Source organism: Sinocyclocheilus rhinocerous, unplaced genomic scaffold (assembly GCF_001515625.1).
Source record: "Sinocyclocheilus rhinocerous isolate Xijiao unplaced genomic scaffold, SAMN03320098_v1.1 scaffold111, whole genome shotgun sequence".
NCBI lineage: Eukaryota > Metazoa > Chordata > Actinopteri > Cypriniformes > Cyprinidae > Sinocyclocheilus > Sinocyclocheilus rhinocerous.
Window position 1 is genome coordinate 167,496 of NW_015642811.1, and position 12,428 is coordinate 179,923.

Sequence of the window (12,428 nt, forward strand, 5' to 3'; positions counted from 1 at the left end):
AGTACGTTTTTATATTTAAAGAATTTGCCACTGATGATTCAAATGTGAGTTTTGAGCAGTGTAGAGTAGCGCTTACTGTTTGATGTTTCTCCGATCACAAACGCAGACAGTGTTTTATGTTTACACGGCGTGATGCAATGCAACGCATAAAAAGACAGTATAAGTCATTATAATCCATAATTATGTCCCCACTGGATGAATCTAAATCTGAAATCGAAAAAAATCGTTCGTGATAATGACAGCTGTTTGCATAGCTTCTCGGTGAACTACGGCTCTGTGTAGTAAATGCTGCTCCTCCTGAAAGCACGTGATTTAATAACATGTTTTTACTCCAAACTCACTTCATAACGTCAGTCGAGTGTTTGAAATAAATCCTTCTGTGAGATGATGTGGCTTCTTACACAGAATAAGGCACGCAACATATTTCATAGTATTCTAAGATAAAGGCTATGTCGATTAGCATTGCATTATTATATACTTTATTATAATAAAAAAATATAATAAGACGAACTCAGATAAACCATATATTTTCGTAGTCGTGTGTTTATCAGTCACGTTGAATTAATGAAAGCAGTTAAATCTTCTGTTTAAAAAACGCGACTTCTATTTCTGAAAATATCACAGTTAGGAGATTTATAACGAGTGGTTCCCTGCATTATTACAGCAAAGCGCGTGATTAAAGTACTAAGCCGCGGCAATGGAGCAGCTCTGATGCTATTAAATTAAAGATGATGTACCATAGAGCAAAAAAAATGAACAGTGAAAGTAACGAAAATTTTTATGGGCATAATTAAGTGTGAAAATAACAGAAGGATATACAGTCAAACCAAAAATTATTCAGAGACCAGATATAATTTTTGATATTTTTTTATATCGGTACTTGGTATCGGCAAGTACCAAAAATAAAAGTATCGGTATCGGGCGAGTACTGGAAAAAGTGGCATCAGTGCATCCCTACTTTTGATCAATTTAATTCTTCCTTGCTGAATAAAATAATTATTTTGTTAATTCATTAATTGAAGTAAAGGTCTGACAATTTAGCTTAACATCACAGGAATAAATTACATTTTAAAATATATTCAAATAGAAAACTTTTTACTGTATTTTTATCAAATAAAGGCAGCTTTGGTGAGCATGAGAGACTTCTTTCAGAACCATTAAAAAATCTTACCAACCCCAAACTTTTGAACAGTAGCATATTTCTTTAAATTTGCAAACATATGGTTATTATTACTATGGTTAGTGACATGGCCTGGACCATTTTTTTCCTCTTCTGAATTCTTGATGACACTTTCGTAAGTGTCTTTTTACCCAGCTCTCATTCTGACTGTCCATCCCTTAGCTTTGTTCTCTTTTCTCATAATCTCACGCATATACATCTCTGTCAGCACCTTCTGAGCCTGTTGAAAAGTTCTCCAGCCTTCACGAAACTGTCATTTGGTTATGCACAGTCTCTTTTTTGCTTTCTTTTACACTCTCACCTTTCAAAGCCCACTGAACTCATCTGAGGGACACAGTCTCTTGCCGCAAGAAGAATTGCCTCTTGCTAGCTGAGGTTCCTGCTCAATGCCAGTGAATTCTGCCAAGGGGCAGAACTGTTTTGTATGTGTGTGTTTGTATGTGTTTAGCTACTTGAATCATTAATCTAAGCAGATCATTCAACTATGTGCACTGGAAGCTTTCAGGGGGGATTTCATTTATGTACACACAGCCAGACATAAAGCACAAGCCTGTCTGGCTTTTAAAGGCAACATAAGCAGAAACAGCACTGTTAGTGTAACACAAATGCATCTACTCTGCAACTGTTTGGCATACACACTGGAATGTGTATTTATTTTCATATTTAATTTGGTGTGAGGGCTCTGATCTGAGGACAGTGTATCTCTCAGTGAACACTCAGTGTAATGAGAGGGATGCTGGGATACACACAAGGTTGCATCACTAAGTCTCTTACGGTGTAAATCGGCCTGACATCTGCCATCCCTTGTGAGAATTTATGAGTTTGTGTGAATAAAAAAGACTGGGTGAGTATGTGTTTGCGTTGACAAAACTAGGGCAGACGTGTAAAGACACACACACACACACACACACACACACTAATTTAGGCAAACATTTAGTTTTATAGTTTTTCAGAATTTATATATCTATATAGTGTATAAATATGTAATACAACAAACAAATATGTAAAAAAATGTAAAAATGTAAACTATATAGTATGTATATTACATTTAAGCATTCCTTTATTTTTATATATTTTTACATGTTGTCCAAGGGGTACATTAAAACACACACACACACACACACACACACACACTAATTTAGGCAAGCATTTAGTTTTATAGTTTTTCAGAATTTATATATCTATATAGTGTATAAATATGTAATACAACAAACAAATATGTAAAAAAATGTAAAAATGTAAACTATATAGTATGTATATTACATTTAAGCATTCCTTTATTTTTATATATTTTTACATGTTGTTTAGAGATTATATACAGTATATATATATATATAAAATCTCTAAACACATTCATGTGCTAAATTTTCTTGTTAAATTATGTTTATCAAATAGATTTGTCCTGTTTAGTGTACCAGAAAACAAAATAAAAATATTTGATTACAATTTTATTTTTAGCTTAGAAGGAATTTGGTCTGAAAATTCCCTGAAGAATTTAAAGCCGTTTTTCAAATTGCAGCTCATCTGTTATTTAACCTCATTGTTTTTTATTGTGTCTGAAAATCAAGGTGCATCAGTCTGCACCTACTGAATTACTTTATTCCCCTGTGTGTGTGTGTGTGTGTGTGTGTCTGTGTGAGAAAGAAAGACAGACAGAGAGAGACAAATAGATATTTATGCCCCACCTTACTCAGTCAGAGAGACACTCTCTCCTCCCTTGTTTTCTGAATGCACAAAGCATCGTTCTCTCACAGTAGATAATTACTGCAGTCATACAACTAACAGTATTCAAGCCTCTAAACTAATTCTTAGTCTTCCATAGTGCTTCCTTCTCTCCCCTTACACTGTCGCCATAAGGTCAGGGACGGTCTTAAATCAGATTGTCTCTGACAGGCTGAGAGAGATATGATAGAACAGGATTAGACCTTAAAGCTGAACACAACATTTTCCAATTGATTGCTATTGAATCCCAGATCACGGTTTCTTAACAACATTTAGTATAAAGCCTCTGTAAGCTCTTATAAAAGGCATGAGATGGGATTTAAGGCCTGGAATGATTTGTGGCATATTAAACCACAGGTACATTGTAAAAAGAAGATACAAAGCTAAAATCGAAACTTGAAAATCTGATTGGATAGGCCATGTTCAAAGTGGTTCATTAAGGGGTCAAAGTTTGTTGCTGCACCTTATGTGCACAGCGATTTTACAGTAGTTTTTAGGAGTTCACTTTGCATCTTAACTATGGTAAATCCCTTCAATGCAAGGTCTCATGTGGCTTATTGCTTTATGATTTTTCATTTTTGCCCGTTTTTAGAGATCGCAGGGTAAAGGGTGCAATATCTATCCCCTCTAATTTCTTCAGTGTTTTTCATCGTGATACAGAAAGTTGTCTTATCTAATGTGTCATAGTGATGTGCCACTAACTGGCAGCCTCCCCACTGCTCAAAGTCACGGTTAGTCTTTTTTTAGGTCCTGCTCACCTTGAAATCCATAGGCGGTGCCATGGAAACCATCGTGTTACATCTTTCAAAAAGATTTTACACCTTGTGCAAATGCTAACTGCCTATTTCATTAAGGAGAAACAAGTTTATATCAAATAAGGCATCAAGTGAGCAGCTGTTGTGCTGTAGACCACAGATATTCATTTAATAACAGTTTGTCACAAAGCTAGTTTGTGTGCTTACTGCATCCTGTACTATATTTGCACATATTGCTCAGAACATTTTTTACAGTCAGTATGCAGCATTAGATTTTGGTGAAATAGACACATTTCACATTGCTTTCTGAGAAATGTCATACAGTTGAATGAATGCAGTGGCAAGAGTATAATACATTACATTAGAAGCAGTTATTGAAGAAACAGTCTTGATATATGGATATATGTATGCATTTAATAACACCAAGGAAAGAATATGGATGAGGCCAATGGGGTAAATGCCTCAGGGTCGAGGTCTAGCAAAGAATATAGTTCCACGAATCTCGCCTGGTGTAAGTAAAAGGTCTCAGTATGTCATATATGTAGTATATAGACTTATACAATAATATATTGCCGCCTAATATATATGAGAGTTTGGAGTTATGTGGGCTACGTGTGTGTGTGTGTGTGTGTGTGTGTTAAATGGTACCAATGGTAGTAGGGGATCAGTATTATTATTATTATCATTATTAAATAATTCATACTTTTAATCAGCAAGGACCCATTAAATTTATCAAAAATAACAGACTGCTGCAATAGATTTCAGTTTCAAATGAATGCTGTTCTTTTGAACGTTGAACGAAAAAACGTATCATGGTTTCCAGAGGAATTTTAAGCAGCACAACTGTTTTCAACATTGATAATAATAAGAAATGTTATTTTAGCACCAAATCAGAAAAATTGATTTCTGAAGGATCATGTGACACTGAAGACTTGCATCACAGGAATAAATTACATTTTAAAATATATTAAAATAGAAAACATTTATTTTAAATTGTAATAATATTTCACAATTTTTCTGTTTTTTTAAACTCTATTTTTGATCAAATAAATGCAGACTTAATAGACTTATTTCAAAAACATGCGTGTGTGTTTATTATTTTATACAGTATAAAACGTGTGCATATATTATGTGTATATATTATTTTATACAATATAAACAAAAATAAATAATACAACACTAAAATAAATAAAAACAAATAATATCAATATAATATCATGCTATCACAATTGCAGCAAGAAGGGGCTAGTGACCATTAAACAACACAGCTGAACACTGGCCTTGTGGGGTGAGCATGAAGTTTTCTCGTATCACAAGTCATGAACCAATCTAAAAGGCTTGATTTTAGGTTTGACTGTCTTTGGCTTCTAGGGTTTGTCTCTCTATCCATCCTGACAGACCTTTTTGGTTCTCTTCTAAATTGCTTTGCCCTCATCCACTGAACTTGAAGAAGTGAGCAAACAGGGAAGACCCAAGACGAGCAGCCATTTTAGCCCTTGCTCTGTTTCTACCTGCCCGCTCTGTCTTCGTCTCCTAAATCCCGTCTTGGAAGTGAACACACTGTTCTTTCGGCTCCAGCAGGCCTCTGATGTTTTATTCAGCATCTCCTCTGAGAGCTGAAGGGACAGCACAGACTTGTCCGGTCGCCTCTCCCTTCAACGATCGATACGTCCGTGTCTCAGAGTCCCTCGCGTCATCTTTCCTCTCTTGCAGTGCGCTCCTCACTTCCTCTGTTTGGTATTCCAGAGCAGGAGCCACAGTGTAGATCCATCAGCAAGGCCTAGAGATGAAGGGAAGAACCGAGAGAGACACACAAACGGAGACGGTACGACTTCTCTCAAGAGTTTCTCAGAAATGCAGCTGAATTACAGACTTCTCAGACGTTTCTCAAAACTGGCATCTCTTTTGAACTCTTTTTGATAGCCAGCTTGTCTCTCTGAACTTTGACAGTTTCTGTGAGCTGCATCACCTGTGCTTCTAAATAGGCAGATGAAAACTTGATTTATAACGTAAGTGCGGTAAATCACAGCCAGTCCATCCGTAGACCTTCATTATACCCAGTCCGCACAGAAGCCTCAGTCATAACTCACAGCGCTGACAGACAGCGCTGGACCATAATTGTTTGCATATGTTGCCCTAGCCATATTTAATTCCTAATTTTTTCAGGCACATTATTTCAAATCTGATATGTATTAAATATTGCCAGAGAATTTTATTTAAAACAGACTATTTTTGGATATTATTAGTGTTGTGTAACGGTAAACAATCTTTTACTTTTCTCACTTGATGACTTTTTTTCTTTCTTTTTTGGACATAGAATATGTTTGAGTTTAGGGAACCTTTTCAAAAATATGATGGCAATAGCTATATATTTTGATGCATAAATACCCATTTATACAATGTGAGAATATTAAGCATGATATTATAAATGCATCGGATTGGATTATTAATTATTAATTGAATTTTATACTGCATTGTAATAAAACCAAATCAAATTATTAAATCATTCTGTTATAATTGGATTAATTAAGATGTTTTAATGTTCTTGAAACAAATCCTTTATGCTCATCATTTAGATCTAAATTATTATAATAATAATATTTGTTATTATTATAAATGTTTAATAAATATATAAATGTATAGTAGTATAAATGAATATTTCTGAAAGCTGATGTAATGGCTGCTGAAAAGGAATAAATTACATTTTAAAATATATTAAAATAGTTATTTTAAATTGTAATAAAATTCCACAATATCACCGGTTTCACTGTATTTTTGATCAAATAAATGCAATCTGAATGATTCCAAACTTCTGACAAGTAGTGTCTGTGTGTGTGTATAATATAACATAATATAACATAAAATGTACTATTTTCTAATATACTTTATAGATTAAAATATAGTTTAATTTGAAATATAAAATGACACACTTTATGATGATAACCACATGCTTATCATGTCTAATTCTATGCAGGAGCCACAAAAGTTCATGCAGTATTAAAATGATCATGTTATTCTCACTGCATGCTCACCACCAGATCATTCAGCCATTCCTGTCTAAGATGTCAACGTGAGAGGACAGACAATGACAGCATGCATGTAGAGCATGCCTGGGGCATGAATTTATGCCTGTGTGTTTGTGATGTGAGATTTCCCTTATGGATGCTGCATAGATGCAGTCAGCAAGACTGGTAATTACCAGTTGTCTAAACAGACAGATGGAATTAAGGAGAGTGAAAGCAATTTTCCGAACGCTGGTTTTGGAGCAAGGAGCTAGAGTGCGCAAGAGCGTGCGAGAGAGAGAAAGATTACCTGACACTGCGTGTTAGCACCTCCGCTTGACGTTTTTATCTTTCACTCTCCTGTCACTAGCATCAGGTGCTACTCTTTCACCCTCCTGACAGGATACATCTTGCCCTCTGGCCTTCCTTCTTCTACCTTCCACCTCTCCTTCCTCTTCTTTCCTTTTCCTCTCTCAATCTGTTTCTGTCTCCTCTTCTACCTCTCATCGAAGAGAAGGTCATCCAGGGTAGATACCCTTCTGAGATGGCTTACATAACTCAGGCTGACATATGGATCTTTTAGCACGTTTTTGCTCAGCAAACTCCAACTGTGCTCAGCTTGGGCGGTGACGGCTCCCTCCTCAGTCTCCTTTCGGTGTGAATCATGTCAAGAAACCATAATTTGCAGTGACCCGTGTAAAAGCTACAGCTGACATGCACTTATCTTAAGCCACTGATGCTTGGGTGGTTTATGCACACTGGCCAATTAGCTATCAAGGGATTACAGCTTGTGTTGTGTGGCGGTAAGGAGAATTGTCGCACAGCAGCATCTGATCATAGTGAGTAGTAGGGTAACTCCAGCCTAGACCAATAAATTAGAATGGAATGAATAATTATTAGAATGAATTACCATCAAACCGTCACATAAAGGGTTTTAAACTCAATGCTATTTTAACAACTCATAAATAAATAAATAATTTTGTGTATTTCTATAGAAAATGTCCCTAGTGAAAATGCCCTGCAATTGTACCTTTAGTATACTAAACTGGTATACTTAAATTCTGCTAAATTGGAACAACTAATTTTGTACTTAATTGTGCAAAATTAGCGCTAAAGAGAATGTGGGCAAAGCAAGACAAGTTTGTTGGTTAATCAGTTGAAAGTAGGACCTCTGAGTTCTATTTGTTTGGTTTATGATGGTCAAAGTAAGTAGGGGGTGAAGTAGTGGAATAGTTAAGTATTTTGGGAGAATTTTTCACTTAGTGGGGAAGAGGTTGAACAAAGCGTGAGAATGTTTGCTTGTGTTAAGAGCACATTACTAACAGTAGGTTTTTAAATTCCTTGTTTTTATTGTTGTGATTATTATATATATATTTTTTAATTATTATTGTACTTCCTTTTATGTAAAGCACTTTGAATTGCCATTGTGTATGAAATGTGCTATATAAATAAACTTGCCTTGCCTTGCCTAAAGTCCAATCGAAGATATACTTAGTATATTTGATTGTGCTAAAGTGGAACTATTGCAAGTATACTTCAGGTACACTTTATATATTTTGAATGTGAAGGCCGATATTATTCAAAGATCATCAAAAGTGACATTAAAACATTTTAGACTTAATATTAAGAAATGTGCATTGTGCACATGTAGTACGCCAAATAAAGTTTAATTATAATTTTTATATCAGTAAGTCATGAGTTATCTCTCAGTAAATATGTTAACAGATCTGAAAAATACTTAGTATGAAATAAATGTATTTTAAATACATTACTTTTTTACTAGGGGTAATATATAAAATATACTGGATATTCAATATGATATTTAATAGATAAATGAAATATTTAATATACTGAATATTAAATATAATGTTTAATAGATCATTTTTATATGTATTATATAAAATATATTTTATTTTATTCTATATAAAACATGTTATTATTCGTCCTGCTTAGTCTTGTCCTCTTAAATGTTCAGATTGAAGGCTATAAAATTGCTTTAAAGCAATTGCCCATAGTTTTAAAGCAGATGTTTAAATAACTAAATAAACAAAATTACTGTTATCTGGAAAGAGTGGAATGTTCTGTAGTGGAATGTCCTCTGATCACAGTTAATGCCATTTCTTTATCCTGTAAGCAGTGCTGGGGAAAGTTACTTTTAAAAGTAATGGATTACAATATTGTGTTACTTTTTATGGAAAGTAATGCATTTGTGATTTCTCAAAGACCTGACTAATCGATAATGAATTTCGTTGTCGTTTGTCTTTCAAGATCGATTATCGATTTGATCAGTTACTGCAAGCTGATTATTTTTGCACATACTGAACATCATTTTTTAATAATTCTTAATATGTTTTAAAGCCAAATGACACACTAAATGAGCACTGGGCAAGTTTTTATGAGATATGTGCCCACTGGTCACTAAAGTTGTCATATTTATGTAAAAAATAATCAGAATTGCAGCGTTACACAGTACACTCTAAAAAATGCTGGGTTGTTTCAACCCAACTTTGGGTCAAATATGGACTAACCCAACCGTTGGGTTAAATTTTTACATTAAATTTTTTACCCAAAAGTTGGGTTAGTCCATATTTGACCCAAAGTTGGGTTGAAACAACCCAGCATTGTATGTTCATAATAAAGAGGGAAAATGCCTAATTAAAACATTTGTGGGAAAAATCTCAAAAATCTCATTGGGCTAATGTTTTAATGACAGGCTGCAAGCGTCAGCCGAACCCACGACTACTTACCTGTAGAGTTACACAGTGGTCCACACCATGCACATCTGCAATGGTACTCCAGCCTTAAGCAGAGACAGACGATCCGTCTCCTCTGGGAATCATTGTGTCATATCACTCTCTGGGGTGCTTCTGAAATCCAGTTTCTGTCTCATATGTGCCACAGCTGATTCAGAGCCACTCCTGTTATAAATATCCTTGTGTTTAAAATGCAGCTGGTGTTGGAAGAACTGATCCTAAATCAGGTGTGGAAATAAAATTGAGATTTGACTGACTCAAGGTGGATATTGGTGGGAGTAATGTGTCTCAGCGCAGGTGAAATGGGGCCTAAGGGTACACTAAACCTTTTAGAGTCTGAAAGCTGGAAAGAGGATCTCAGCGCTATGTGTTAAAGTTTGCCTTGAGGAGGGTTCTGCATTCTGCAGGGGCCCATATTAGGAATAAAAAGGTGCTAAAATGGAAATTGTGGTGTAAAATTATTTAGAATCAAGATTGAACACACAGAAGAACAGAGTGGCCTAATGATTTCATTGGTGTAGTTAATTTCCTTTTTGACCATGATTAATTTTCTTTAGCTTTTTTCTTGTTGAATTCTTTTAAATGTCAGTTGCCTCATTGTTTGCACTACTGTTCAAAAGTTTGGGGTCAGGAAGATATTTTAAAAAGAAATTAATACTTTTATTCAGCAAAGACTCATAAAATTGATCTACAGTGACAGTAAAGTGGTTTACATTGTTACAAATATTTTTATTTCAAATTGATGTTCTTTCTGTTCATCAAAGAATCCTGTAAACATATCACGTTTTCCACAAAAAAAATATTTAGCAGGAACTGGTTTCAATATCGATAATAAATAAATGTTACTTGAGCACAAAATCAGCATTTCAGAATAATTTCTGAAGGATCATGTGACACTGAAGACTGAGGTAAAGGCTGCTGAAAATTTAGCTTTGCCATCACAGGAATAAATTACACTTTAAAATATATTTAAAATAGAAGACAGTTTTTTAAAATAGTAATAATATTTCACAATATTACTGTTTGTACTGTATTTTTAAATAAATGCAACCCTTTTCCAAAAGCCTGATACCAAACTTTGTTATTTAGATGGATATACTATTTGATTGAGCTCTATTTAACTTTAGCTGCCTATTTAACACAACATTGTAATGATTTGTATTGACTTTTTTTCCTTTTGCACATGCTAGGGTTGTATGCACTTTTCAATTTCCTGTTTTTTTTCGAGGAGGGAGTAAAATAGTGTACATGAGTTAAGTTGCTTCCTCTCATCATCAGCAAGGGATTCAACCCAACAAACACCTGGCAAGGGTCTTTTATTCTCTGTGCCACTCAATTTATCACAAGATATTTGGAGTATTAGCTTGAAGAACGTCTTTGTTTATCCTGTGGAATGACATTGTAATGTTTGTATAAGTTGGCACAATGCATTTACATTACATTTACATTTAGTCATTTAGCAGACGCTTTTATCCAAAGCGACTTACAAATGAGGAGAATAAAAGCAGTCAAAACTAACAAAAGAGCAACAATATATAAGTGCAAATGACAATGCATGTTATACAATGCATGATCAAATACAATGCATGTATCTTTTTTTCTTCTCACAGGCAGGGATGATCAGAACTGAGCAGGAGGAGTTTTTTATTGAGCCAGTGGAAACGGGACATCATGTGATTGAGCAGGAGGAAGAGGACGGTGGCCGTTCTCACATTGTGTACCGTTCCGACGCCGTGAAGAAGCCTCCTGTTAGCTCACTAGCTGCAGACTTCCACTCCAAAGGTTAGTGCTGTTCAGCGTTTATGTTAACCTGCATATTTTGCCTGTACATGCTAAACAATTCCCCTGCTTGTAAAGAAAACATGAAATCCTTCGTGTTATGTAGTTGTACCATTGTTGCGCTGTCTAATTTTTCAGCATTTCTAAAGCTTTTGATTTCAAATCTAGCAGTTTTGAAGAGCGTTTGCAAAATAGTTGCTCTGACATTTACTGTCAGTGTGGTTATAACTAATGGTTCATGTGGTGGACATGCATTGTTAACCCAAAGAGTCAAAGGAGGCCTCTGGTCAGCTTGGGTTTCACTATTTGGATCATCGTCCACTGACTGCTCAGCTGAGTCCAACATCATGCATTGCTTTCAATGAAGTGCCACGTTGAAGAAAAAGAGTGTTGTCTAACAGTAATTGTGAGTCATGTAACTGAATAGGAATTTGGGTTGTGAAATCGGTTGTAAAACAGCCACTCTGTAACATTGTTTTTGTATTGTTTAAACAGTTTTCTTTTTAAATACTTATATATTCATGGTAGGTGAATAACAGAATCATTTTTATAAATATAAAACAATATGTATATAGGTCATGAGAAATCAAATGAGAAATCAAATGTCATGAAAAATCAAATGATTTTTTTCTTCACATAAAAATGCTTGCTGTACTATGAATACAAAATGAACTCTCTCTTAAGCTTTTAATGGCAAATTTAAGGTTTAGATAGCTTTTGAGCATTTAAAAATGCTGTCAATTGAATGCTTACAAGTGACATTTTGCAACTCTGCCAAGCAGCTGTTGAGATGTTGTTAGCACCATTTGGTCATGTACTTATTCAGGAGGTAGAAAATCAATTCAAAACCTCTCTTCAATTGCTCTCTGCGTGCACAAAGCTTAGTCAATTTCAGCTGTATTTTTCTCTGCTTATAATGTGTTTATGGCAAAGCTATTGCACGCTTTTAACCCAAGGTGCATGTCAGTACATCTGCTGTGTAAAGCACTCTGAAATGTAGTGACTATTGGCACTTTTGTCATTTTTGTTTTAAGGATAAGGTTAATGAAAAAATGTGGTGATAGTCTAAGCATGCTTCATTCTTTAAAAACATTTTAAAAAAAATACATTTTAACCTTTCTGTACTGCTTTTATAGGCCTTCTATTTATGGGATTTGGTTTTGTTGAAAATTTTTCATGCTTCACTTCAGGCAGAAAACAACATGCACAGCCAGCAAGGTTTAGCAAGATTTACAAA

At 34.8% G+C, this 12,428-nt stretch overlaps 1 protein-coding gene across 1 annotated transcript in view; it reads left to right on the forward strand.

Annotated features, from left to right (window-relative positions):
* The window catches only part of LOC107756425 (A disintegrin and metalloproteinase with thrombospondin motifs 2-like), a 123,920-nt gene that overhangs the window by 39,669 nt on the left and 71,823 nt on the right, over nt 1–12,428 (forward strand). The window contains exon 3 of the mRNA XM_016573524.1: nt 11,023–11,194. Within this exon, the coding sequence (XP_016429010.1) occupies nt 11,023–11,194 (172 nt within the window). The remainder of the gene's footprint in view (nt 1–11,022; nt 11,195–12,428) is intronic.